Raw genomic sequence first — 26849 nt, 5'->3', positions numbered from 1 at the left:
CGCGGCTGAAGCGTGACGTAGACACGTCTACGCACAGCTGACGGCGCGGCGGCGGCGGCGTGACGGCGCGCGCACGCCCGCAATACTCGCCGCGGCATGCCCGGGCCCGCTCGCATCGCGCCGCGCATCGACTAGACAAACCAATCTTCCAGTGTTTACCTCTGCCTCCCAATGATGGTGCGACGCAGCGGACGATACACCGTCAACTGGCGCGGGTTCAAAGACTTCGCGTTCGGAAACAAACCGCCGGACGAAGGTAAGATCCAATCCAACTGTACGCAATAATATTGCAATGGAATTCCCGACATAACCTCAAAAGCTCACTGAAACCACTGAAATATTATTTCAGCGAGTGCTTTCAGAGTATGATAGCGGACTTGAGAAAAAATATACGAGCTTTTGACGTGACTCACGAACGAACGGAGCGACGACTGTCACGAACGTTACCGCATAATATATGCCTGCCGTACATAGACTGTACATTACATTGTATTGAATAATAATTAGCATGAATAACGAATACCTGCTAGTTAATTTGCATGAGGTAACTTACGGAGACCACGTCCTCCGTTTGTAAGACACCGTTCCAGCTCCCATATTTTTTAGTTCATTGTAACAAAGAAAGCGTTAAGAGTTAAGACTAGATACTCGTATTCGTTCGATTACAACAGTGATTGTGCACATTAAATTTGCCACAATGCAAAACAGGAATATTGTATTAAAATCGATGGGATTCCAAGAATTCCAACCTATGACTCCTAAGCAAGAGCTTTCCTCTATAGTTTTATATCCAGCACGCAGAGCGCAGCCCAGCAGTGGAGAAACTGAATTTAATATTCTCAGATACCTACATATTAATATTATGAATATTTTTCTGTTCTTAAAGCACATCAAAGAGTTTTAGAAAGTTATTACCTCTCACATCACTAATTTAAGAGCCACGCTTTTGTCGGTGTAGCATCCTCCAAGCTACTTTTTAGGGAAAAATAGAGCAGTGGTTTCCCTCTTGCCTTCTGTCCCGCAGTACTTTGTCTGACGCGAGTGGGGTGGCGCCCAGAGTAGTCTATTTCAAAGCCGTAGGTACCTACTAGGACTCCTGTCCTCCGCCTCTGAATAGTACTGACAGTTACTGCTACCCTCTGTCAGTTTCCAGGTTACAGTCCCTGTGACTCGCCTCTTCCGTCTTGCATTGCCGTACCAATGGCTCCCATCTCCGCCTCTGCAACCGTTGAGGTCTTCACCAGTATCCCCGGACAAGGGATACCTTTACCTAAAAGTAAAGAAATTAGTTTCGTACACAAATGGTGTTTGTCGGTAAATCTTCTCGTAATGACATAAATCTTATAAGTAATATTATTAAGTACTTTTATAATAAAAGCTGTTACTCATCTTTTATTAAATCTCTGCTGTTCTAAACTATGACATGACATAAAAGGTTCACGCCTCCTCCGTCGACGTCGCTAATGAAGTTTGATTTGTGAGCGGGTGGACACCGATTAACCTTGTGGGCTTGTGGACACAAGTCACGCACGAAAAAGCTTTTAAAGTCTCCTTTTGTATGCCTTTCAGTCTCGCCTTATTGTATTGGCTGATTAATCTCCGTCCAGTCAGACGATTTGTGCTATTGTCTTTTCATCAACATCGAGAAAAGCACTAACAGATTTACCGGGCATCTTTTCTTACCAAAAAACCTTTCATTGGATGACGGAGAGCAATAACAATAATGCTAAGTCAATCCAGTCATCATGGCTTACCAACCAACAGCAATATCTTTATTTTAATAAGTTACGGAAATCTTATGCCTAGGATTAAGTCGTTGGTCCCAGCTAGTAGCCCGTAAAGCACGTCCACCAACCCACAGTGAAGCAGCGTGGTGGCATGCTCCATACCTCCTCCGGTTGATTGTGCCTCGTAGTGGATGATATAAGGCTATTTACGTTATGTTAACCTACCTAGATTAAAGTATACTATAAGTTTTTAACAGATTGTAATATCGCTCCACTAGCGAACTATAAATCACTTATTATGTGACATTACACCGCAGGGGAATACTTCCATTGACATTTACGACTCTCCAGCGTTTGGTGGATCTCAAACTTACACACTGTAAGAACTGTTCCATATCTAATCTGGGTCACTTGCCACGACACGACATGACACATGGATATAAAATTATACAACTCACTGTTATGGGAAAAGTTGTTCGGTTCTCCCAACGGGTACTGACGACTTTTCCAAGAAATATGGAAAACACAAAAAGGGGAATATCTACATGACAGATATGAGGTTTTTTATAACACACACGACACATCATAATGCGCGTGTTTGAGGCGGTTACGGGTTCTCTCCCAACTTTACCATAATCCGAAAAATCTTATAAAGCGGAAAGATGGATGAATTAACAACTCATCATTATGGGATAAGTTGTTCCATTTGCCTAACGACATTTTCAATAAAAATTATTTACACTTAGGCTAAGTCCAGCTAACAAGCGTGACGTGTTTCCTAAAGTGCATAAAAGTTTGAATACGAAACATGATAATGCCTGTAGTAATCCGTAACGTGCGTAACGCACTAGAGTTGAGCTATTTAATATTCTATTTAATATCCTCTAGCCCTCGTTGACAATTACTTCCGCACAATATCTCAGGAAGAGGAAATGACTGAAAACCAGCGCTGGATGGCGCCATAACATGGCTCCATGGCAGCACAAGCTGAGCCATTTCCTTTTTGCCCGTATTCGCAATATTCATAATTAAGTACTTAGTTTATATAGCAAATGTAAATTGTTACTGGCAATAAATTTATTTTATTCTTATTCTTATTCTGTGATGAACTTGAACCAAAAATATTATACCTAAAATTATGCGCAATGGTGAGTCAACTCTGGCTCATACAGAACCTTCTTCAGAATAAAACCCCATCCCAACCGTGATTGGAGCTACGGGTACGTAGTATTATTCCGTATTCTATGCTACGGGCTTCACTTTGCACATTGTCTAGGGCTGTGTTATTTTTGTGTAGGTACCTACCTACTTAATTAAAGCCAAATAATCGAGGAACGATAGTGATTAAAATATTCTCTTTGGAGCCCTGTGGACGTCCACAGTGAAAGTTAAATAACTTTTCCGGTTCATAAACGAGCATAAAGTAATCAATCAATTAATAATTATTTATTTACAACAGCCTCCGTGGTCTTGTTTGGTAAGGACTTTTCAGGCTTGAATCACCGGATTGTCCGAAAAAGTAAGATGATTCCGTGCTTCGGAGGGCACGTTAAGCCGTTGGTCCCGGCTAATAGCCGTAAAAACACCTCCACCAATCCGCATTGGAGCAGCGTGGTGGAGGTGTTGTATGCTCCATACCCCCTCCGGTTGACTGAGGGGAGGCCTGTGCCCAGCAGTGGGACGTATATAGGCTGTTGATGATGATGATGATGATGCACGTAATACAACATGTTGCTACAGATGGGCAAAAGAAACACAATCGGCGGCCTTATCGCTAAACAGCAATTACCTAACTACGGAGCCATATAACCACTATTATAGTTTATATTGGAAAATCCTGACAGAAAACACGTTTAGTTATTCTGTTCGTGTCGTATGAAAATATACTGTACCTACCTACGTTATTTTTTTCTTTTGAATTAACCCCACATCTCCATCTACCGGTACGGCAGCAGCGGCAACCCTAAAGCCATATTTCATGGGAAATGTACTAGAACCCTACTACACGATCCCTCACTCACACACAAGTGACACAGTAACCCACCATAAGTTCAAACACAACGGCGAAACATACTCAGACAAAGTTAATAATGTCACGGTATTTGGGAAATGATCGTGCGTGCGTAATGGAGGCCCCTCCATTATTACCAGATTGGCGACCGCAATTTTGACATACAACCTTATCCATATTCATAGACAAAATCATATTACGGGCCCCGGGGGAAATGTAACCAAACTTCAGTTGTGTTATTCCTGTGTAATAATAATAAATCACAATGTGATACCTACATCAAAATCAAATACCTACTCGTATTTAGAATTTTCAACAGCCCTTATTTACATACACAAATATATTCTTGATATATTATTTTTTTATCAGTAACGAGTTTACACTGTATGTGGCTTATTATTCCTTTTCAGAAAAAGAAGAAAAGAAACCCGAAGACGATTTATCTAACCATGAAGTGATATTTTTGAGAAGCATAGTAGAAAGCCCAGATTTTGGAAGGAAATACGAGGTATAATAATCCTATTAATATAGTTATTGTTTTACTGATTTGTATTAGGCCATAGTAGACAAAAAATAAGTAACGAAGAAAAAAAACTTTTTCTTTTCACAAATGGCTGCTATTTTTTTTTTAACAATATACGGCCATGTAAAGGAGACCGCGTAAAAAATATTCAAACTCCGCGCGTCATGTAACTATGACAACTCTTTGAACACAGTCACTGTGATTGGTAGATATTATTGTCGATGGTATGGTCTTGCTGTCTCGCTCATCCACCAAAGTTTCTTATATTCGCATCTCTTTCTATAGCTGTTGACGTTGACAGTTAAAAAATTCGGATGTCGATGGTTGACCTCATTGCCTACGTAAATAAAGATAGTAACCGCCAAATACGATACGCTATATTTATCTTTATGTTTATTGGCATAGATTTTTGAATTCATTATAGTACATCTGTTTTTATGTTATAAAATAGAACGCCCATGAATGATAAACATCGTGCCTGATGCCTGTCAAAATTGGAAAACGGTGAAGAATATTATATTGGGTGTGTTCTTCCGTAAAACGGAACAAGTTTTTCGAAAAATTAAGTGATATAGGTTTTTATAATTCCATAATAGTACGTAATTAGGTAAATAACTATTACAGCATTCATGTTGTGTAACAATCGAGTATATTTTAATATATTTTCATTCAAAAATTGCAAGGAGTGCCACGCCTTACGCTTCCCGAATTTTACGCGGCAGTTGTTAATAATCGGTGGCTTGTTGCAGTCGCTTGATAGTGAGGAGGATTTGATCGTGAAGCCCGTATCCTTGGACAACGTCAACACAATCCGGTTGCTGAGCGAGTATCGAGGCAATAACATAAGGACTATCGAACAAGCTGAACTTGCTATATTACTATCTAGAGTACACTTAAGGGTAAGTCGTTTTTCTTTTATTCGTAAGTTCTTTGTTTACCATGCTACATTGTTTACATAATTCATGTCTGTCGAGGAATTAATAATGCTAACTTGCAAAACAAGGTTATTCCAGCAAGAATCTGATTAGTTTCAGTTGACATATCATTCAATGGAATGCAATTAAAGTAGTTTCTTATCACGCCATGTTTATACCTTGGTTATGCTTTCTCATATTGATATAGTGCAATAACCTGTGAAGAATTTCATAACCTTAAATTATTTTGTTTTATTGTACATAATTTTTATGCATTTTTTTTTAATCTCTATTCATTAAATCCACTCTCTCTGTCTGTCTGCTGAAAAACACTTCTAGGAACAAGCTTTGCCTATATCATGTCTATCTTGTATTTATTTATGTACACATTAATGGATTGAACAAAAACATTTTTAAAGCAACATAATTTTCCAGGCTTTAATAGATGCACATGACCAAATAGGTGCCATCTGGGTGGAACGAGGTTCCGGTATTGATGAGAAGGCATTGAAGGAAACAAACAAAGACATAGCTGAAGTTGAGAGCCCGGAAGAGAACGGAGACATGCCTGTAGAGACTGTGAAAGTTGTTGGCCTCAGGAAAGTGCCTGGGCAACCACTAGGACTGACTGTGAGTTATGAGTATTTTTATAAAAGTAATAATAAGAGGAAGTGATTAATTATATTGCAGCAGTGAAAATTTCAGCATATTAATTTATTATTCTTGTATCTACTGAACTATTACCACCACAACCACAACCACTGAATTCAACTTTTCACGTTTGGGTCATAGATAATCAATTATTATTCTTTTGATTATCTATATTCTAAATATGAATTTCCATGTTTGGATTATAAACAATTGATTATCTATGAATGAATTCAAACTCACATGATTGATATTTTCAATTTCATTTTAAAATTTAAATGGCTATAAACTCATATTTACATGGGTCTTAAACATCTGGCGAGGAGTGGGTGTATACTATACATCTCTGCCTACCCCTTTGGGGATGATGCCATGTTATATTATGCTATTCATATATATAATGCAATAAAAGGGTATGACCATGTATCTGTTTAAATTACTTAAATATCTAGCTATGTCCTAGGGTTAGCGCAAGTACAAACACACACACACCGACACACACACACGCACACACACACACATACACACACAAGAACACTTTTATTTTTATTTATTTTATTACTTATTGTTTTATTTTAATACCGCATTGTCACCACTGTTATTGTAGCTAATAAGTACGTATTTGGGAAGGCACTGCCTTCCAAAATACAGGTTCGCCTAGTTTGGGAGACAGGGTTTCAACGAGAACTGTAACTGAGTTATTCAATAAACATTATTATTATTATATTATTATTATTATCACTGAATGAACGAAATTGATGTTCTTGAAGCTCTACCCACTCTAATAACTGTTAATGTTTTAGTAAGTGTCATTGACATTTATGCTAAAAGGTTTTCAACACTCTAAATGTTCTTATTGCATTCCGCAGCTCTTAGTCAGTGAACTGACTTTACCTAATTAGTACAGAGAGACCCACAAGGTGACCTTACTGTAGTTTTTGTTTGCAATATGTTTTATCTCCAATCTGTATAATTTATTTCAGCATGCTTCCCTTATTTGTAACAATTATAAACTAGTATGATGATGATGTTGGCAGTATGATTAATCTTTTTCTATAATGTAAACACATAAGCTCAAACACGTAAGATGAACTGTCTTGTATGGTCACGAGCATTAATATGTATACACTTTGGTACCATGTGACATTAACTTTTTTGACAAATTGAATTGTAAGTCTCACTAAATGTCAAAAATGTTAGTGCGACAGAGTCCTAAAGTGGGTACATTATATTGCTCATAACTGTACGTAGTCGGTCCCAAAGTTCTGTCACAGGCACATTATTTTTAAATTTCGAACATGCTTTTAGAAAAATTTTATGGCGTTCCATTTTTGAATGTTTGACAATTATTTTAAAACAAAAAATGATCATTTGCCGTGATTTATTACGATGGAGTGGACCTTGCGTTGCATCGCTGTGGACACTCGCCGAGTACCATTTTCAAGTTGCTCAAAAATTTGAAAATAACACTTAGGTTTGTGTATCGTACCATAAATAGGTATAATGAAGTCTCAAGTGTTGAGGACAAGAAAAGAACTGGCCGGCCTCGCTCCGCAAGAACACCAGCAGTGATCAAAGCGATAAAGGCGCGCATACGAAGAAATCCTGTCCGAAAACAGAAACTGATGGCTTTGCAGATGGGGGTCAGTAGAAAAACAGTCAAAAAGGTATTAAACGAAGACCTTAAGTTGCGAGCATACAAGAAAAAGAGTGGACACTTACTTAATGCCCGCCTGAAAGCAATTAGACTCAAAAGATCCCGGTTGTTATTAAAACGGTACGCGAGAAACCGACACCGTGACATACTTTTTACAGACGAAAAAATTTTTGATATAGAAGAAAAGTACAATAAGCAAAACGATAGAGTGTACGCAGAGAACTCTGAAGAAGCAGGAAAAAAGGTTCCGCGGGTTCAACATGGGCATCATCCATCTTCAGTGATGGTCTGGTTAGGTGTCTCTTACTATGGGCCAACGGAGGTTCATTTCTGCGAAAAAGGTGTCAAAACCAGTGCAAAAGTGTACCAAGAGACGGTTTTGAATCGGCTTGTCAAAGATCTGCCCAACACGCTATTTTCAGGACATCATTTCGTGTTCCAGCAGGATTCTGCGCCTGCACACAAAGCCAAAACTACTCAAGCCTGGTTCGACCATCAAAAAATTGACTTTATTAGACACGAAGATTGGCCTTCCTCCAGTCCGGACCTTAATCCTCTGGATTATAAAATTTGGCAGGTCTTAGAGAACAAGGTCTGTGCTAAACCCCACAAAAATTTGGCGAGCCTGAAGTCAGCCATAATTAAAGCCGTCGCTGAAATAGACATGAATATGGTGCGTGCTGCGATAGATGACTGGCCGCGGCGTTTGAGGGAAGTTATTAAAAACAAGGGAGGTCATTTCGAATAATTTTAAGTTATTTTCATTTCTTAATAAATATACTTTAAATTGATATATAAATTTTTATAAACTTATTGGTACTTTTTATTTTATCACTATTTTCATATATGACAGAACTTTGGGACCGACTATGTATATGTTGTAAATAAAGTATGATGATTGCAGACAGAGGGATTGTGTCCCCTCTAATAAATACATTGGACCATTATGAACCTTATAGGATGACACCATACGGACTCTGTGGTCCAGTGGTTGAGCGTTCTGCTTGCGATCTGGAGGTCCTGGGTGTGAATCCCAGTGGGGACAAATCACAAAAATCACTTTGTGATCCCTAGTTTGGTTAGGACGTTGCAGGCTGATCACCTAATTATCCAGAAGTAAGATGATCCGTGCTTCGGAAGGCCGTTAAGCTGTTTGTCCTGGTTACTACTTACTGATGTAAGTACGTAGCCGTTACTCGAGTCACGTCAGGGGCCTTTGGCGCCTCAATAATAGCCCTGACACCAGGGTTGAGGTTGGTCATCCACCTCACAACCCACACGATAGAAGAAGAAGACCATACGGTTCATCATATCCATCATAGAACTTCAGTATTCTAGTAACTGGCTATGTTGTCTTCTGCTTACATGTTCCTCTGTTCACCCCTTTAGGGATTATGGTCATTATTTTATATTTATTTATTATTTATTATACCTTTTACGTACACGACATTACAGTGCCGAAGCGCTAATGCGCCGTGAAAGTTAAATAGAGGCACACGCAGGTGCCATTAATAGAGCATTACAAAACAGAAATGTGGCCCTGATTTCCAGACACAGTTAAACAATTTCAGGCCTCAAGATCATAATATATCTGTTAAGAAGTATTTGCGCCTTAAATCCTTAAGGCGATGTCTATAGTTTCGTAATCCCAGTAATTGACACCTCAATTAGGTAATGTGTGGTCTGACATGCAACATAGCCAATGAATCATGTTCTAAAGAGCAGTCAAGCAAAAATTGTAATGCCATTGTTTAGAAATAAATGTGATTCAATGTATTTTTAGACTTCAGATTGTTATTGTTTATTCACCTTGTATGGAATTTGTCCTTCAGGAATTGTATGTTTACGGTCATCAGAAAAAGATGATGAATTGCTATAGTTTTATGTTAACACATCAATTTATATAATAGTGTTGAGTAGCTAACAAATTACACAAGGATTTCTTGACCTAAGTAAACAGCTTATAGAAAGTTAGCAAAACATTCTTGACATTCTTATTAAGGTCCATTACCAAATGCTGGAGAGCCAAGTGGGTAGGTGGCTTGATTGAATATGGTCACGAGTACTAACTTGTGTACACTTTGAAACCATGTCACATTAACTTTCTTGACAAATTAAACCGTAAGTCTCATTAAATGACAAATAATTATGATAGTGCGACAGGGTTTTAAAGTGGGTACATGATATTGCTTTATGACTACGTACATTTACATTTTTGTATGTATTGTGTACAAACACAAACTTCATTTAATATAAACATGAATAGAAACTCATATCCACCTTAGGCCTTGATCAAAAATGGCAGCAAGTTGTCTTCTAAGTACTAGTGGCTCTGCCTAGTCCAATAATGAATACGAGGTTAAATGTAATTGTGCCTTGGTGTAATAAAAAACCGCATCAAAATCGGATCATTAGTTTAGAAGATAAGTAGTAACATTACTTTGCACAAACGCACACACAAACATCTCTCTCCCTAAACGCATATACCTGCTCCGTTCCGTCGTGGGTAAAAAAGGGTCATCAATTATGCCCAAAAACAAAGATAAAAGATGCATTGGTCTGTTATCCTTGAAATTAGATGGTTAAAGGAAGGTAACTCTATTACTTTTATTATTCCAGTGCCACCTATGTCTTTTTTTGGGATAACATTGTCTGGAAAGTCCCTTATTTAAAACATAGTTTAAGATTACGACTTCAATTATGCTCGAAAAAATCACGTCAATTCGCCACTGCGGGCTGCGTTTTGCCATGAAAGACGGACAAACACACACATACACTTTCGCATTTATAATATTAGTAAGTATAATCTTAAACAGCACATAATCTACGCTCATTTTAGGTAACAACCGATGAACATGGCCAACTGATAGTAGCTCGAATCCTAGCGGGCAGTGCGGCCGCGAAACAAGCGTTGCTGTCTGTAGGAGATGTGTTATTAGAAGTAGATGGGGTGCAGATAGACTCTGAAGATCAGCTCAAAGAAGCCGTCAGCAAGCCCAACGACCGAGTCACGCTCAAAGTGGGGCCCAACCTTAAGGAGAAAAGCTTGCAACTCGCTAACAAACTTAGTGTGAGTAACTATGATAAATACATTATTTAATTAATAATTATGTTATACTGAATGGTAGGAAATATTAACTGCTTTTTTTGTAATGTTTTAGAAGAGAAAAATATTTGCTAGATGTTACTGCCGACTCTGTATACAAGATAATTAGGAAAGAACCTTAGATCCGTACTAAAAATATTTTTCCTTTCCAGTGTTATATGAGAGCATTATTTGATTACGATCCTACAGACGACACATTACTGCCATGCAAAGAAATCGGATTAGAATTCAAGAGGGGAGATATATTACAGGTTTGTATAAAAATATTTTTAAACCTCAAAAGCCCAATCTTAAAACAACTTACATAATATAACACTGTGTAATATTTAATACAATTTATATAAAATTTTATTGCAGGTGTCAGATAGAAAAGACCCTAACTGGTGGCAAGCGAGCCACGTAGAAACCCCGGACGTGGTCGGCTTGATACCGTCGCCAGAACTTGAGGAGCGACGCAAGGCTTACGTCCCACCGGAGGCAGACTTCGTTCATAAAATCAGCATCTGTGGGGCGAGGGTAAGGATCACCAAATATATTTATTACTAGATGACCCGACGAACTTCGTATCAAAGAAAGAAAGAAACACTTATTACTTCCGGACACCACAGACACAGACAGACAGGTACATTACATTCAACACAGGACAGAAACCACACGGAAATCAATAAGTACACAGAAAAAAAAATCAAAACAAAAAGAAAAACAAACCAAAATCACCCACCCACCCTTTCACCCTTTTCTATATTTGATCACTGTTTATACATTTCTTGGACTTCCACGTATATTTCAAGACTAGCCTTTAGCCAAATCGGTTCTACCGTTCTCGAGTTCTAGTAATACTAACAAACAGCAATTCATTTCTTCTATAGGTAATTAGGTATACATATAGATAGCAAATGTACAATGGTTATAGGTCTCGTTTAAGTGTTTTTTGTAACAGAATTCTGTAAAAAGCAACAAAACAAGGATTGGATATATTTACAAAGAGATTTATGATAAATCCGTGAAACAATAAAATACCAACTATTCAAATTAATAAAGGGCAAACTTAGACATACATACACAATTACAAATACAAATGTAATGTCGCAGTTCACCGAAAGGAAAAAAACAAGGTTCAGCATTATTTGCCCAATAAAATTAGTCACGTCAAAACTAAGCAGTGCCTATCTTGGAACTACAGGCGCAGTTAACACATATGGCAAAACACACCAATGAGTAAACAGGCAAGACGACGGCCTACGTCATGACATTTTCAAGGAAATACGTGTGAGAATGAGCTTGAAATTCAAAGATCTCTCTTACATTTTGTCCAAAATTAAATTAGACATATTCTAAATTCTATTTATTGTTCAACTGTTGTATTCCCAAGATAACATATTGTTCTATTGCAAACAATGGACAATAAGAAACAATGCACCTTCAGGCATCTGTGCCCAACATGTCAATATTATAACAGTGAAATACTTACAACACATAGGTACTCTATTCCCAATTATATCGAGGGTTTGGGCCAATTCAAATTCAAAAATATCTTTATTCAGTAGGTAACAAAAGGACACACAAATATAAGAATATTGATCTCAATAAATTAAAGTATACCAAATATCAAGTGCAATATAGTAATAAATTGAAAGATAAATATTTAGAATATAAGAAAAATTGTGATTTAGAGGTAAATAGTGTAGAAGAGAAGTATAATAAGGTTAGAGATATAATTAAAAGTACCGCAGAAGAATGCTTAGAAAGCGAAAAGTTAGTCCCAAGGAAGAAATGGCTAAGCCAAGATATTATTGATATTATGATAAAAAGGAGAACGTTAAGAAATAAGTCGGATGACGCCAGTATTGTTGAATATAGAAAACTTACTAACAGAATAACAACACAATGTAGGAACCGTAAAGAAAAAGACTTAGAAAAGGATTGTGATCTCGTTGAGCATTATATGAAAGCAGGTAAAATGGATCTAGCATATAACATAATAAAAAGTTTAAATAGGAAGAAAAAGACAAGAAGTACAGCAATACTAGATGAAGATGGAAAGATTTTGATTGATAATGAGGATATAGCTAACAGATGGAAGAGATACATAGAAGGATTATATCAGGGAGATGGACTAACCGAGGACGATATAGAGGATGAACAAGAGGTGGAAGAGAATGATCGTGGCCCGGACATCTTGAGAGAGGAATTTGATAAAGCTTTAAACAGTTTAAAAATAAAAAAGCGGCCGGAGACGACAAGTTGTTTATAGAATTGCTAAAATCTGCAAACCCCTTAGTTTTGAACGAAATTTACGAATTAATCAATCTAATGTATACAACTGGCAAAATACCAACAGACTTTCAAGTTAGTAAAACTTTGGCATTACCAAAAAAACCAAATACTTTGAAATGCGAAGAACACCGGACACTGAGCATAATATCACAGGCTTCAAAAATTTTACTTAAAATCATTCAAAACCGACTGAGACCTAAAGCTGAGGGATGTCTGGGAGATGACCAGTATGGGTTCAGGGAAAAGAAAGGTACAAGAGAAGCAATATTAGCTTTAAGACTGATAATTGACAGGAGATTGGATTTAAGCATGGATACCAGCGTGGCTTTTATAGACCTTGAAAAGGCTTTTGACAAGGTGAACTGGAGGAAAATGATGAGGGGGTTGAAGGAAGTAGGAATGGATTATAGAGACCGAAGGATAATATACGAACTATATAAACACCAGGAAACTGTCGTAGAAATAGGAGAAGTGAAGAGAAAAGCTAGAGTACGGCAAGGTGTAAGACAGGGCTGTTCCTTATCTCCACTAATATTTAACATTTTCATAGAGGGTGCCATGAAGGAAATAGCTAAAATCAGTAACGGAATAACAATAAATGGACAGAATATAATTAGTATCAGATTTGCAGACGATATTGCGGCACTGGCCAGTAATAAAGAAGACCTAGAAACCCTACTTAACACAATGAACACAGTTTTTGAAAAATACGACCTTAAAATTAATATAAGTAAAACCAAAATTCTAACAATTTCCAAAACTCCAAAAATAGACAGCCAAATAATTAAGTTAAATAATATCCCGATTGAAAATGTAAAGAACTTTAAGTATCTAGGCAGCATAATAACGAATGACTCAAGATGTACTTTAGACGTTAAAACCAGAATAGCAATGGCAAAACAAGCTTTCCATAACAAAGAGTGCATATTCAAGGCTAGGATTGCCAAATCAAAAAAAGATGTGTCAAAACCTTCGTATGGAGTATAGCCCTCTATGGATGTGAAACTTGGACACTGACACAGAAGGACAGAGAGAGACTCGAGGCCTTTGAAATGTGGTGTTGGAGGAGGATGGAAAGAATAAGTTGGACAGAAAGGGTTACAAATGAGGAAGTGCTAGTAAGAGTAAGGGAAAAGAGACAAATACTGAGAATTATTGAGGACAGAAGAGGCAAGATGATTGGACACCTAATAAGACACGACGAATTCATTAAAAACATCATAGAAGGAAAGCTAGAAGGAAAGAGAGGAAGGGGAAGACCAAGAAGAGCTTACATGGAACAGATTAAAGAAAAGGTTAACGTCGTGTCTTATAGGGAAGTCAAGGAATTGGCCTTTGATAGACTGGAATGGAAAATGCTACACCGACAAGAGCGTGGCTCTTAAATTGATGATGATGAACACAGTTACACTTTGAATCGTCAATTTTTACATAACGAATGTCTCATCCGCCTAAAACTACTGCAGCTTCTCACAACCTATATAGCCGGGGAAAAGAAGCTGCAAGAAAAACCTCGGCACAGGGCCCTAGACGTTCTTCAAAAAAAATAGACGCAGCGAATTCCTATCTACGTGGCAAAGAGACGGTGCTAAACAATGATGCCAGGGTATGCGGACCCGAACCAATCCTGCCGATACCTTTCAGTCAGTTACGTACGTAGGTACGGGCCCAAACCCAGCAACAACACAACGACAGATGGGCACAGTTGCCCACCTGCAGACAGTTGGATATCATTCCAATGACATCCAAATGTTTAACCTCCTCGACTGCTTTGCTTAAACCGTAACAACCTCCGAATAGTAGCGGGCAACATTACGGGTCACTGTCCACTTAATAACCATCTATTCAATTTAGGGCTAACAGACAGCCCACTCTGCAGTGGATGCAGAAGAAACTGCCTCCCATGTAATCCAGGTACAAATCCTCAAAGGAATGGGGTCGCTCTGCGAAGCCTGTGAAAAACCCAGGAGGTTTTTGAGCTTCTTGGAGGAGTTAGGTTGGCTTACATAGTCAACAATAGCACGCATAATGGACCATCTTAGAGTCTAAATACGGAAATCAGAGTCCACCAACATAACAGCTATTTACGTATCAATCATCTGTCTGTGTCAATGATGTCGATGTTACCCTCATTTTTCGATTTTCACCCACAGATATCAAAAAAGAAGAAAAAGTTCGTATACGAGTCGCGTTCCAGCGTGCAGCTGGAAGGCGCGGAGCTGGCGCTGTATGAAGAGGTGGCGCGCACGCCGCCCTTCCTGCGCCGCATTCTGGCGCTGGTGGGCACGCGCGGCGTGGGCCGCCGGACGCTCAAGAACCGCATGATACAGGAACACCCTGACAGATTCGGAGCTGTTGTACCACGTGAGTACTTACACCATATCATACAATAGACAAGCATGCTACGGTAAGTCTCCGCCCCGCACCATACCGTATGGAGGGCCGACCTCACCTCTTCTAGGTCTTTATCATACCCCGGACACTTCATACAAAAAACCTCGTTTTACACAGACACTACACATTGACGTAATCGTTCACACGCATCTGTGTATGTGACGTCTGACGCCCATACGATTGAAGACTAAAGACCGAGGGACTTGAGGTAAACCTAGCTCAGCCGCTGGTGGGGAGCGGAGAGTTGCCGTTCTATATGTAGTATTTCGTTAGTCTATGCTTTAGTCTTAAATGGCCATAAACCGGTAAGGAGTAAGGGGTATAGCGCGCGAACTATGTCTCATTAAGTAAGCGGCATATGGTTTCTCCAGGGTGTGACTATAGATAGATGGATAAAATACTTTATAAATGATTTTTGTTTTTTTTTTCTTTTAAATGTTTTTTTTGTCTTTTTATTTTTTTACTCTATATGTATATACCTATCTAAATAAAACACTATAAAACAGACAACTAAAAAATATTAGGCACGTAAATAAAGACTTTCCCACAAAATACCAGACATTGTACGCACTAATTCTCTTTTTTTTTATTACTTTCTAATTCTGTATTTTGATAGGATGTTAATTAAAAACAGTCCGAGTCACCGTCATTTCACAAAGCTCATTGATGCGCACGGTGTGGAGCATTCAGAGCATGACGGTGTTAGTCAATCTATTGTTGTTTTTTCAAGTACTTTTATACATTATATTTTTGTTTATATTCATTTCCACCACCACCACTGAATTCGACTGAATTCTCACGTGAGCATTCACGTGGTTTCCAGAATTTGTGCCCGGCATTGTGATAAAGCAATATGCTCTATTATTACAGGAGGCTTAAACATAGCTCACGAGGAGTTGGTAAACTATACACCTACAATTAGATATGGATGTAGGTATAAAAAGTCCCTGCCTATCCTGCGCGGCAGGGGTACTAGGATTAAAAAAAAAAAACTATACACCTATCTATATTTGTTTATGTAAACCTTAATTCTATTTAAGTATTTTTTTATTATATAATCTATGTACACTATTAACACATATTTATTACGACGTTCGTGCCTCACCCAGCAGGGTCCACATAATACCAGCGTCGTGGTTCACGCCGCCACTTGTGCTGAGTGAGGCCCTTTCATCTCAACAAACATCCGTTTTTGTAATTGAAAATTTTAAATCATATTATTGTCTTGTTAAAACAAGTTTGTGGGGCTACGTTTTATAATAAACAATTTCTATTCTATTCTTTGTTTAGCTTGTGAAATTGTAGTATAGCGATGGCTAAAATTAAAAGAAAGACAAAATATAACTCAATGTCGTCCAACAGACACGTCGCGACCGCCGCGGCCTCTAGAAGAGAATGGCGTGTCGTACTGGTTCGTGTCGCGCGAGGAAATGGAGCGGGACGCCCACGCCGGCCGGTTCCTCGAGCACGGGGAGCACAACGGACACCTCTACGGCACACACCTTGACTCCATACGGGCTGTCATTAAGGAGGGTACGTTACATAATGGTGCTAATTCCTGTAAATACCATCTAATTTTATTTTAAGTTATATCTGTCATTTTCTTATCCGCCGAAAAGGAAAGGGACGGGTAATCGACAAGCATAAAATTTATGGAACACACGTCAATTTTAAGCACAAATCTAAACCAACCGTCTAAAAATTTTACATCCGTCAATAACCCGACACAGTTAAGTAGACAGCACGTCAAACGGATTGCATACCAGCGACGTACCTTTTGATTCGCCCGGGTTATTCATTCATTTACTCATTCTTCCTAAAATTAAGAGCTGTGAATCATCCGTCCTTTTCCTTTTCGACGGATATGAAAATGACGGATATAACTTAAAATAAAATTAGGCGGTGTCTGCAGGAATCGGGGCCATTATAATTTTAAAATAACCTAAAAATCTATATTATTTTTCACGAACGTAGCCTGGCAAATCCCTCATTACATCCAATAGAAATGTGCTCTCCATTAAAACTGAAATTTATCTTACAGGTAAAATGTGCATCTTAGACTGTGCACCGCAGTCCCTGAAGCTGTTACACAATAGCAGTGAGTTTCTGCCTTACGTGGTAATGGTGGCGGCGCCAGGCATCGAACACCTTCGGAACCTCACCTATGCATCCAATAGGAACTTGACGGTTCGTATACCATATCGCTTATATCAGCTATAGAATTTCTGAATGTTAGATTGTGCTCATATCATCATGCGTTGCTAAAAATCATGGTACAAGAAAACCAGATATTTATGCTCAATTCTATGACATGCCATTGCTAGCCCATTGATGACGTAAGTGTTACCATTAAATTGGTGTCTTCAACATTCCGAGGACGTAAATTTTACAATTGAAAATTAAGGGAATTACTGACTAATGTATTTTATTACTGTTACTTGTCACATATATAAAAATCATTAAAACTGTAAGTATTCTTTTTTACTAAAAGTTCAAAATTTCCTTGCAAAGTAAATTAAAGACATTATTCGTGGGTAATTTATTTTTTACAACGCAAAAACGGCAACGCAGGGCGGGATGACAACAGCGGGGCTAACCTTGAAATATTAGCTGTCACTATTGAACATACCTAGTTTTCTTATACCATGCTAAAAACGATATCTCGTTTTGATGTTAGTTACTGACCAAAATATTTTTTTTGCGTCATGCATTGTCTTATATGAGGTTGGCCCCGATTCCTGCACACCTCCTAATTTTATTTTAAGTTATACCTGTCATTTTCTTATCCGCCGAAAAGGAAAATGATGGCTCATTGACAACTATTCATTTTAAAATGAATAAGCAAATGAATGAATAACCCGGCCTAATAAGATAGGCAGACGCCTATCGGTGATATATGCAACCCGTTAGAAAGAAAGAAAGAATCGTTTATTATAAAGGGACACCACAGTAACAAATACAACAACAAACGTTAAACATGCTGTCAATATAATTCTGTCGGGTTATTGGCCAATGTAAATTTGAGAGGGCTGTTTCAATTTCTGCCTAAAATTTACGTGAGTTCCAGAAACTTTATGCCTGTCGATTAACCATCCCTTTCCTTTTTGGCGGATAAGAAAATTACAGGTATAACTAAGAAAGTGAAATTAGACGGTGCATGCTGAAATCAGCACCAATATTTTGAGAACCAGTTGCCTGACATAGATACTGTCATGATCTTAGTCTAGATAGATTATATGAGTTAGTAATTAGTCTGCATCATGATTCGGCATGATTTATATTGTTTGAATTATACCTGAGGGGTAAAAAATCAACATCGAAACAATTCATCTAAGAAAGCAATATTGCTATTTGACATTTGCGCATATAAATTTAGATGAATTGCTTCGAAGTAGCATTTAACCCCCCCTGATTATGAATTCGCGAATGACTTTGGCCGATACAAACATAATTTTAAGTTTATTTAAGTTCTTAAACTAGCTCTGTCTCATTCTTGCTCTCATATTAAGACAAGGACGGCACTATTCTTAGCTGTCAAAACAAAATTAAGTTATGCCCGTCGGAATCGGCCCCGTTATATTCCCATTACTGTTATTTTCATGATTTTAACATAACATCACGCCTATTACCTCGAAAGGGTAGACAGAGGTGTATAATATATACACCCCCTCCTATTTTCGTGGTTTTATTCATGTTTTATTTTATTTTTACCGACTTCAAAAAAAGAGGAGGTTCTCAATTCGACCGTATATTTTTATTTTTTTATTTTCATGTACTGATTGTGTTATGGCATGCGTTGTGTAGTTCGACAGACAGAGTTCGATCCGCTTCAGTTCTCGGCGCGCGCGCACGCTCGAGTCGCTCGCATCCTTGTATGAGGTAAGATACACTAGATTGATGAATTATTTACTTTTACTGGGTACAATGCTTTAGTGTGCGTCCCCGATGAAACAGAGTGAAGTGGAGACTTGCGGAATTGACCACAAAGAAACTCAAAGACAAACAACAGAAGGAAAGAGAGAGAGTGTTTTCCCGCTCGCTCTTTCTTCTTCTTATCGATTGCTTCTATTGTCCTATACTTCTCTCTTCCGCTCCGCTTCAGGGTGAATCTGCTTACTGCATCCAGTTTCTACTTTGTTACCAACCATAAGTAATAGAATGAAAGTACCTTAATTATGTCTTAGAGCATGCTATCTTTAAAACCTGTGAATAATTAATTTAAACGATATTTTTAATTAAAATCTTAAAAATTAAATGACTTTACCGGCCTTTAGCGTAAGAAACATACATACATAAACTCACGCCTACTTATGACTGGGGTAAGCAGAGACTTTGGAATTCCATGCGTGCGTATGCGTTGCATTATAGCGTATAAAAATTGAAAAAAAGATCTCATTACAAAATCTTCCTTAATAATTGTTATCCAATATCTATAAGGGTGTGTAATCACTAATCAGTACAATACAACACATTAAAAATGCACGTAACGGTTTTCGCTTTGGAATTTGCATAGCCCATACCCACTTCCCAACCATGGTAGCCCAGTTGGTAGAACGCTTGCCTCTCACTTTGAGGTCGCAGGTTCGAATCCAGCACAGGCCCAGACCAATGATTGTCGAACCTATTTTTGAATTCATGTTTGGATCATAAATGATTATCACGTGCTGACCGGTGAAGGTAAACATCGTGAGGAAACCCACATTCCCGAGAAATGTATTTTCGGAGGTATGTGACCTAACCTGTATTGGGCTGGCTTTCCCTTCGCGTGTTGGAAGGTCAGACAGGCAGTCCCTTCTGTAAAAAAATTCAAATCTTCGGGTTAAGTAAGCGGACCCTGTGAAAAACGGGATGCTGGGGGATGATGATACCCACTTCACAACCAATAACTTCCTTGCTTCCAACAGGAAGAAGACATGAAGCAGACACTAGAGGAGAGCGCGCGCATCCAGCGCCAGTACGAGAAGTACATCGACCTGGCGATCACCAACGTCAACTCAGACACCACCTACTCCAAGATCATGGACGCCCTACACAAGCTGTCCACCGACCATCAATGGGTGCCCGTCAGTTGGATCTACTAGCCAACCTAAATACAACATGGTGGAAGGAAACCAGGTATCTTTTATACTATTTTGAGGTTATGCCAATGGAACGCGAACAGTCACGAATACTAATATGTACACACTTTGATTCTATGTCACATTACCTTTTTGAAAAATTAAACCGTAAGTCTCATTATATGTCAAAAACGGCCTTTGTGGTCCAGTGGTTGAGCGTTGGGCTCACGATCCGGGGTTCCCGGGTTAGAATCCCGGTGGGGACATATCACAAAAATCACTTTGTGATCCCTAGTTTAGTTAGGACATTTCAGGCTGATGTAAGTAAGATGATCCGTGCTTCCGAAGGCAATTTAAGCCGTTGGTCCCGGTTACTACTTACTGATGTTTAGTAGTCATTACATGAGCCATGTCAGGGGCCTTTGGTGGCTCAATAATAACCCTGACACCAGGGTTGATGAGGTGGGTAATCCACCAGTGCGACAGGGTTCTAAAGTGGGTACATGATATTACTCATGACTGTACGTAAGGTTCTTTGAAAGGGATAAATCTGTTAATATCCTCTCTCCATACGCTTGTGAGCGGTGATGTGCCGTTCGTTAAGAAGGCGCAAAAGTTATATCAAAGAGCTTTATTACCTAGCCGGTAGCAGACAGGACCAGAGCATAAGAAAAATTTGAAAAAAGAAAGCAGCCATTGTTCTTACTATTAAAGTTTTTTTACAATGGGGACATTCCCCGGAATGGCACATCATTTGTAAGGCCACGACGACGTAAAGAAAAGGCATTCGCCGCAAAAGTCATACTTTCCCAAAATTCTGGTGTAAATCCGTAACGGTTAAATTACCTTAGAAACCAGACAAGTGCGAATTGACACCGTAATTAGACCTCAAAATAAGTAATGTACCTTGTTTTCTGATACCATGTGCTCTAGCAAGTAATACACGGTCTTCCCGCACTCGAATTAGGAAGCTAGTTGATAGTGTAAAGAGTTATTTTGCAATGGCCGAATATGAGTTATGAAATGATGATGTATTCTATCCACGGGTATTTTTATGTTCACTTTACTACCTTAGCATCAGTATAAAAATATACTTATAACAATTTACACTTAATTTACACATCAAACCAAACAGCGTTAGAGCCAGTACAAAATAATTCTATACAAATCTATTTGTTTGTCACTAGTGTCTGGCTCAAAAACTTTTATTAAAATAATTATATAATCGCTCATATATTATAACATAAGACGTCAGAAGGACAAAGTACCTACTCGTGCGATCCTTTAGCTAAATTTGCTTGATATAAAAATTAATACTAGTTTCTAAATCGGTGTGAGAGACCAACATTTAGGAGGCGGGAAAGTATTTTGAAATTATTTAATCGGCCTAATAATCGAACGCATTTTTTTTATATGTTTAAAGACAATTTATATTTACTTTTTTACAACTGTTTTGTATTTAGTTTACATTAAAATTTTATACTTTATATCGTATTAATATACATCACATGTATTACATTTCAATTAATCTCCTTGCCCGCTAAATTCGAATTTATTACAAAAAGAGGTAGTGCGGGTTATGTAGTAAATAATGTGCCGCATGTTGCAGAAAAGATATATACTTATGAAAAAAGAAGTTAATTCCAGTGACGCATTAATGTCACATCATATAGAGCAACATGGACCTCATCAAATAACCACACTTTTGTTACCAACTTATGTTGTGTACTATGTCAAATGTCACAGCTTCTTTTACCTTTTCGCAAATTTAGTATTTCTACTGAAAGAAATTAGGGTTAAATATAGTGTTCAAAAGAGAACTACCCACCTAAAACCCCAATTGTGGTTCTTACCGCTTAGCATACAACTGCGCTGACCTACAATGATCTTATATTAAGAGAGATAAAACATAGATTTAAGTGAAAAATATTAGTTTTAAGTCTTTATTATACTTGGCAACTCCTTTTTTAATATGACAGTGTAAGATATTTTTAATATTTTGTAGATCTCCCTTTAGGTATGACGCATTTTATAAAATTGTCTAATTACCTAGATTTTAAGTAAGATCTTTTATGGATACTTAAGTCTTTAGCCATCACGTTTTCAGTATTAATGAATACAGTATGTTACAGAAGAGTTGAGATATCGTGAAGACATCATGACAACTTAAGTCGTTTTGCACTCTTATGTAAAATATTATGCATACTATAAAATTCTACATCACATTTTTATAACAATCACATAAATTAAGTTTATTATAAAATCTCGAAAGGGAGGAAAATGTAAAATAAATTAAATACCTGCAAAAACATGGTTTTCGAGGTCATTAGAAAAAAGTGTTTTTCTAATAGCAATTATTTTCTTGAAACTTGCTTGAATGCTCTCTGCCACTGTATAAGCTTGCGTCTTAATATTTTGTACTTCATAAGTATCCCACATTCCGTCCATTTTGTTTTGTTAGTTAGCTATAAATTTTATTGTATCGATAATGTTCAATATACATTGTGTAACTGCATTACCTTATTTTATTTTATTTCAACATAATGTTGCAAATGTTCAAGTATTCATTTATAATTAAATTCAATTATAAGGAAATAAAAATAAACTGATTGAACTTTTGTTACAATTTTTTATTCAATCGAAATGTGGAAGGTACTGTTCACTGATTACTCTGACGATTGGAATTCTTGTGGTGTCGCACTGAAGTCTTGAAGATGTTGGGATCAATATGGTTGAAGCCTGCGTCGGAGCCCATAGATAATACGTTCACTTCCGGTTCCACTTTCTCCAATAAATGTGGCGCCAGTAACAGAAACAATTGCTGTAACATACAGATTCAAATTTATAAACATGGTAACTACCACCAGATTTTAGGATGTTTTTGCATGGTATTGATATGGCCACCGGTGTTTTTTTTTTTAAATGAACGTCTAGGTCCCTGTATCAAGGTTTTTCTTGCAGCTTCATTTCCCCTATATACAGGTTATGAGAAGCTGCAGTAGTTTTAGGCGTTCGTTATATGAAAATTGCCGATTCAAAATGTTCCCTACTGAATAAAGATATTTTTGAGTTTAAAATTTATATTGAATTTGAACTATTTAAGTTACAGTTTAAACCTGGTTCTATAAAACAGGTAAACTGGTCTTAAAACTGACCTCTGCCCAAGGTATGAGCGGCAGGTTGGCGAAGGAGGCTTGCCACCCGGGCAGACCGAGGTGCACCAACGACATACGGAAATACTGCGTGAAGGAGTCTGCTAGCCACCCCCATGTACCCTCACGCGTCACCAGCCAAACTGACCACGCACCGCCCGTGTAAACTAGGCACACCTGAGGAGAATAAATGACATCAAATAACTCTCAAATAAAAAAATAACTATGTATGGTTAATTTTATGAATATACCTTTCCTATTGTTCTACAACTATCCAACTCGAAAACTTTACTCTTCGTGTTTAGTACGGGGCGAGGGCCTCCATTTTGCCTTGTTAGAGAGAAATCTAGAAGATCCTTCAAAGCCGGCGACAGATACAACTCATTCAGCGAATTCACATGAATGGACCCCACTGACAATATTTCATCGGCTGTAAATGTAAATAGAACTTTAGATACATATTTTAATGAAATAAACAAAAATATCATACTAAAAGTAATACTCCCCAGAATATTTATAGGACCAAGAGAGCTGGAATCCATCGCTTGACGCATAAAAATTCCTGAGATCTTCAGGTAAGACCGCAGAATGTCTTTGTTCCCAAGTCGTAATAGCAACTCTATCACATGGATATCTTCTTTCAACATTTACGTTGCAAATTCGCGGATCAGATTCTGAAATCAAATATATTTCATTTGGCATGCATGAAAGTCGAATGAACCGCTGTTTACAATTTCGTGAACGCGACCTTTATATTATGTATGTTGGCAGCAATGCAACCATGTCAAATCTAAACGTCAACGTCAAACGCGAAAACACCGCGTGAGTGATTATAACCTCGTAAATTAATTTTACTTTAATAAATTTTAATTATATCGTGAAGTCCTGTGATTTTATCGATATAATTACGTTAACAAAACAAGTTAACTAATAAACATGGCCAATGCTAGTGCCGGTGTGTGTCCTATTAAGGAAGAATTCGTTATAAAGAGACCAGATAAGAATGTTTGTGATGATAGCAATAATTTACTTGGAAAACGTAAGCTTAATGATAGCACTGAAGCTGAAAATGATAGTGGTGAAACTAAAAAAGTCAAAAATGAAGATGGCAATTCGCAAGTGTTCAAACCTAAAAACAAAAACAGAGGGCAGAACAAGGCTAGACCCAAAACATATCAGGATGAGAAACAAAACAAACCTTGCCCTAGCATTATAGACGTGACGTCAGTGGACCAATTGCAGTCATGTACATACAATAATTGCAAATATATCCATAATCCATTAGACTACTTAAAATCCAAACCAAAGGATATTGGGGAAACCTGTCATGTATTTAGCCTTCGTGGTAAATGCGCCAGAGGCATTGCTTGCAGATTTGGCTCTAGTCATATTACAGAAGAAGGCTACAATGTTATCAATGAAGAAAAAGTCAAAGAATGGAAAGAAGATACCAAAAACACACTCCAAGCATCACTTCAAATTCAGCTGCAAAAGAAGAAATATAATTTAAGTTTTGCTGAAAAACTAGTAAAAGCCATGGACACTAGAAACAAAAAAGGAAAAAGTGACAGTAAAGTGTCTGAGCCTGATGATGAGGTTTCAAAAAATGATGCTGTTTCTGAATCTGTTGACACAGATACAAATGGATCTAATGAAAGTACAGCTGCTAAAAAGGTTTCACCTATAGGAGCAATAACAGATGAAGATATAATTAAATTACTACCAAGAGAAAGAAAAACAATTGACTGGAGAGATAAACTATACCTTAGCCCCCTGACTACAGTGGGCAATTTACCATTCAGAAGAATTTGCAAAGGATTTGGTGTAGACATCACTTGTGGGGAAATGGCATTATGTGAATCATTACTGAAAGGCCTAAAACAGGAATGGGCTTTAGTAAAAAGACATGAATGTGAAGACATATTTGGTGCTCAAATATGTGGTAATAATGTGTATACTATTACTAAAGTTTCACAATTATTACAAGAGAATACTGAGCTAGATTTCATAGATTTAAATTTAGGTTGTCCTATTGACTTGATATACAAACAAGGAGGTGGCAGTGGGATGATGCACAGATTGTCCTCACTAGAAGCCTCAGTTAGATGTGCTTCAACATTGCTCAGTGTACCATTCACAGTAAAAATGAGAACAGGAGTGTATCAGAATAAGAAGATAGCACATACAATCATGCCTAAAGTAGCAGAGTGGGGTGCCTCATTGATTACATTGCATGGCAGGTCCAAGGAAGGTAGATACACAAAATCAGCTGACTGGGAATACATTGAAACATGTGCAAAAGCTGCTGCACCTTGCCCTGTATTCGGAAATGGAGATATTATGAGTTACGAAGACTATGTACAAAGAAGAGAAACTGCCCCCACAGTACAAGGCGTCATGATTGGTCGTGGGGCTCTTATTAAACCATGGATCTTCACTGAAATAAAAGAACAGAGATTATGGGATATTAGAAGTAATGAGAGATTTGACATTTTAAAAAAATATACCAATTATGGTCTAGAGCATTGGGGATCTGACACCCAAGGAGTGGAGAACACACGCAGATTTTTGCTAGAATGGCTATCATTCTTGTACCGATATGTTCCAGTTGGATTATTGGAAAGACCACCACAGAAAATAAATGAAAGGCCACCATCATACTTTGGGAGAGACGATTTGGAAACTTTGATGGCTTCAGGAAACTGTGCAGATTGGGTAAAAATTAGCGAAATGCTGCTTGGGCCAGTACCCGATGGATTTAAGTTTCTTCCAAAGCATAAAGCTAATTCTTATTGATAACATTATTTAACAGAAACAATATGTAATATTATTGTACAAAAATGAAATTGTACTTTTAAATAGAACTAACCCAAGAGTTTGGTCACACCCAAAGTAATATTTTCATAAAAAGAATCTTCTGAAACTAAATCAACACAAAAACTCATAGTACTTCAAATTTAGGAGATCTCAAAAAGGAATTTTACAGAATTGTAATATTATTTGGACTTTTACGTCAAGCATAACATTGATGTAACAGTTGTCATGGATACAATTTACTAGTTTTAATATAATGTTACTGTTTTAAAAAAGTTTTTTAACAATCCCCCTTTGTCACTAAATAAGTTAAAGCATGCAGTTTTATAATTCCTCCTTCCTTTCCTTATCCTTTAGCTGCTGATTCTTTGTTTTTAGCAACAATACTGTCAACAACAAACTTATTAGTATAAACGTGGCTACACTGGAGAGTGTACTAGTGTTCAAAGGCCTGCTCCTCAATCCTCTCCACTTATGTACTAACATAAGTTGCTGTTTTATAAGGCCGTCTTCTGTATGTTGGCCTCGGACTAATTTCGATGATCACTATTTCCATGAAAACTAGGAAA

The 26849-nt window shown here is 37.7% G+C and overlaps 3 protein-coding genes across 6 annotated transcripts; 2 read left to right on the top strand and 1 right to left on the bottom strand.

The window, feature by feature from the left end:
* The first annotated feature begins 56 nt into the window (after window positions 1–56).
* LOC126381187 (protein PALS2) lies at window positions 57–22940 on the top strand. 4 transcript variants are annotated; one of them, XM_050030905.1, is made up of 12 exons: window positions 57–256; window positions 4149–4246; window positions 5011–5160; window positions 5611–5805; window positions 10320–10550; window positions 10739–10837; window positions 10944–11102; window positions 15017–15227; window positions 16620–16790; window positions 17299–17444; window positions 19062–19136; window positions 20162–22940. In XM_050030905.1, the coding sequence occupies exons 1-12, from the start codon at window positions 172–174 to the stop codon at window positions 20336–20338; spliced, it is 1797 nt and encodes a 598-aa protein (XP_049886862.1). In that variant the 5' UTR covers window positions 57–171; the 3' UTR covers window positions 20339–22940. The 4 variants fall into 4 exon arrangements, with proteins under 4 accessions (XP_049886862.1, XP_049887244.1, XP_049887166.1 ...); XM_050031287.1 differs by lacking the exons at window positions 57–256; window positions 4149–4246 and adding an exon at window positions 4739–4856; XM_050031209.1 differs by lacking the exons at window positions 57–256; window positions 4149–4246 and adding an exon at window positions 4739–4868.
* Window positions 22941–22972: 32 nt separating this feature from the next.
* On the bottom strand, window positions 22973–26559 carry LOC126367695 (tubulin polyglutamylase complex subunit 2). Its single transcript, XM_050011387.1, has 5 exons — window positions 26336–26559; window positions 23981–24140; window positions 23718–23904; window positions 23470–23643; window positions 22973–23135 (listed from the first exon to the last, which is right to left on the bottom strand). Exons 1-5 carry the CDS (start codon window positions 26409–26411, stop codon window positions 22974–22976), a joined length of 759 nt encoding a protein of 252 aa, XP_049867344.1. The 5' UTR covers window positions 26412–26559; the 3' UTR covers window position 22973.
* LOC126380452 (tRNA-dihydrouridine(47) synthase [NAD(P)(+)]-like) lies at window positions 24279–26341 on the top strand. The gene has a single exon (XM_050030271.1). The coding sequence runs from the start codon at window positions 24403–24405 to the stop codon at window positions 26260–26262; it is 1860 nt and encodes a 619-aa protein (XP_049886228.1). The 5' UTR covers window positions 24279–24402; the 3' UTR covers window positions 26263–26341.
* Window positions 26560–26849: the final 290 nt, after the last annotated feature.

The sequence above is a fragment of the Pectinophora gossypiella genome, chromosome 1 (assembly GCF_024362695.1).
Source record: "Pectinophora gossypiella chromosome 1, ilPecGoss1.1, whole genome shotgun sequence".
NCBI lineage: Eukaryota > Metazoa > Arthropoda > Insecta > Lepidoptera > Gelechiidae > Pectinophora > Pectinophora gossypiella.
The sequence above is the reverse complement of the archived record's forward strand: the minus strand, read 5'-3'. Positions and strand labels throughout refer to the sequence as shown.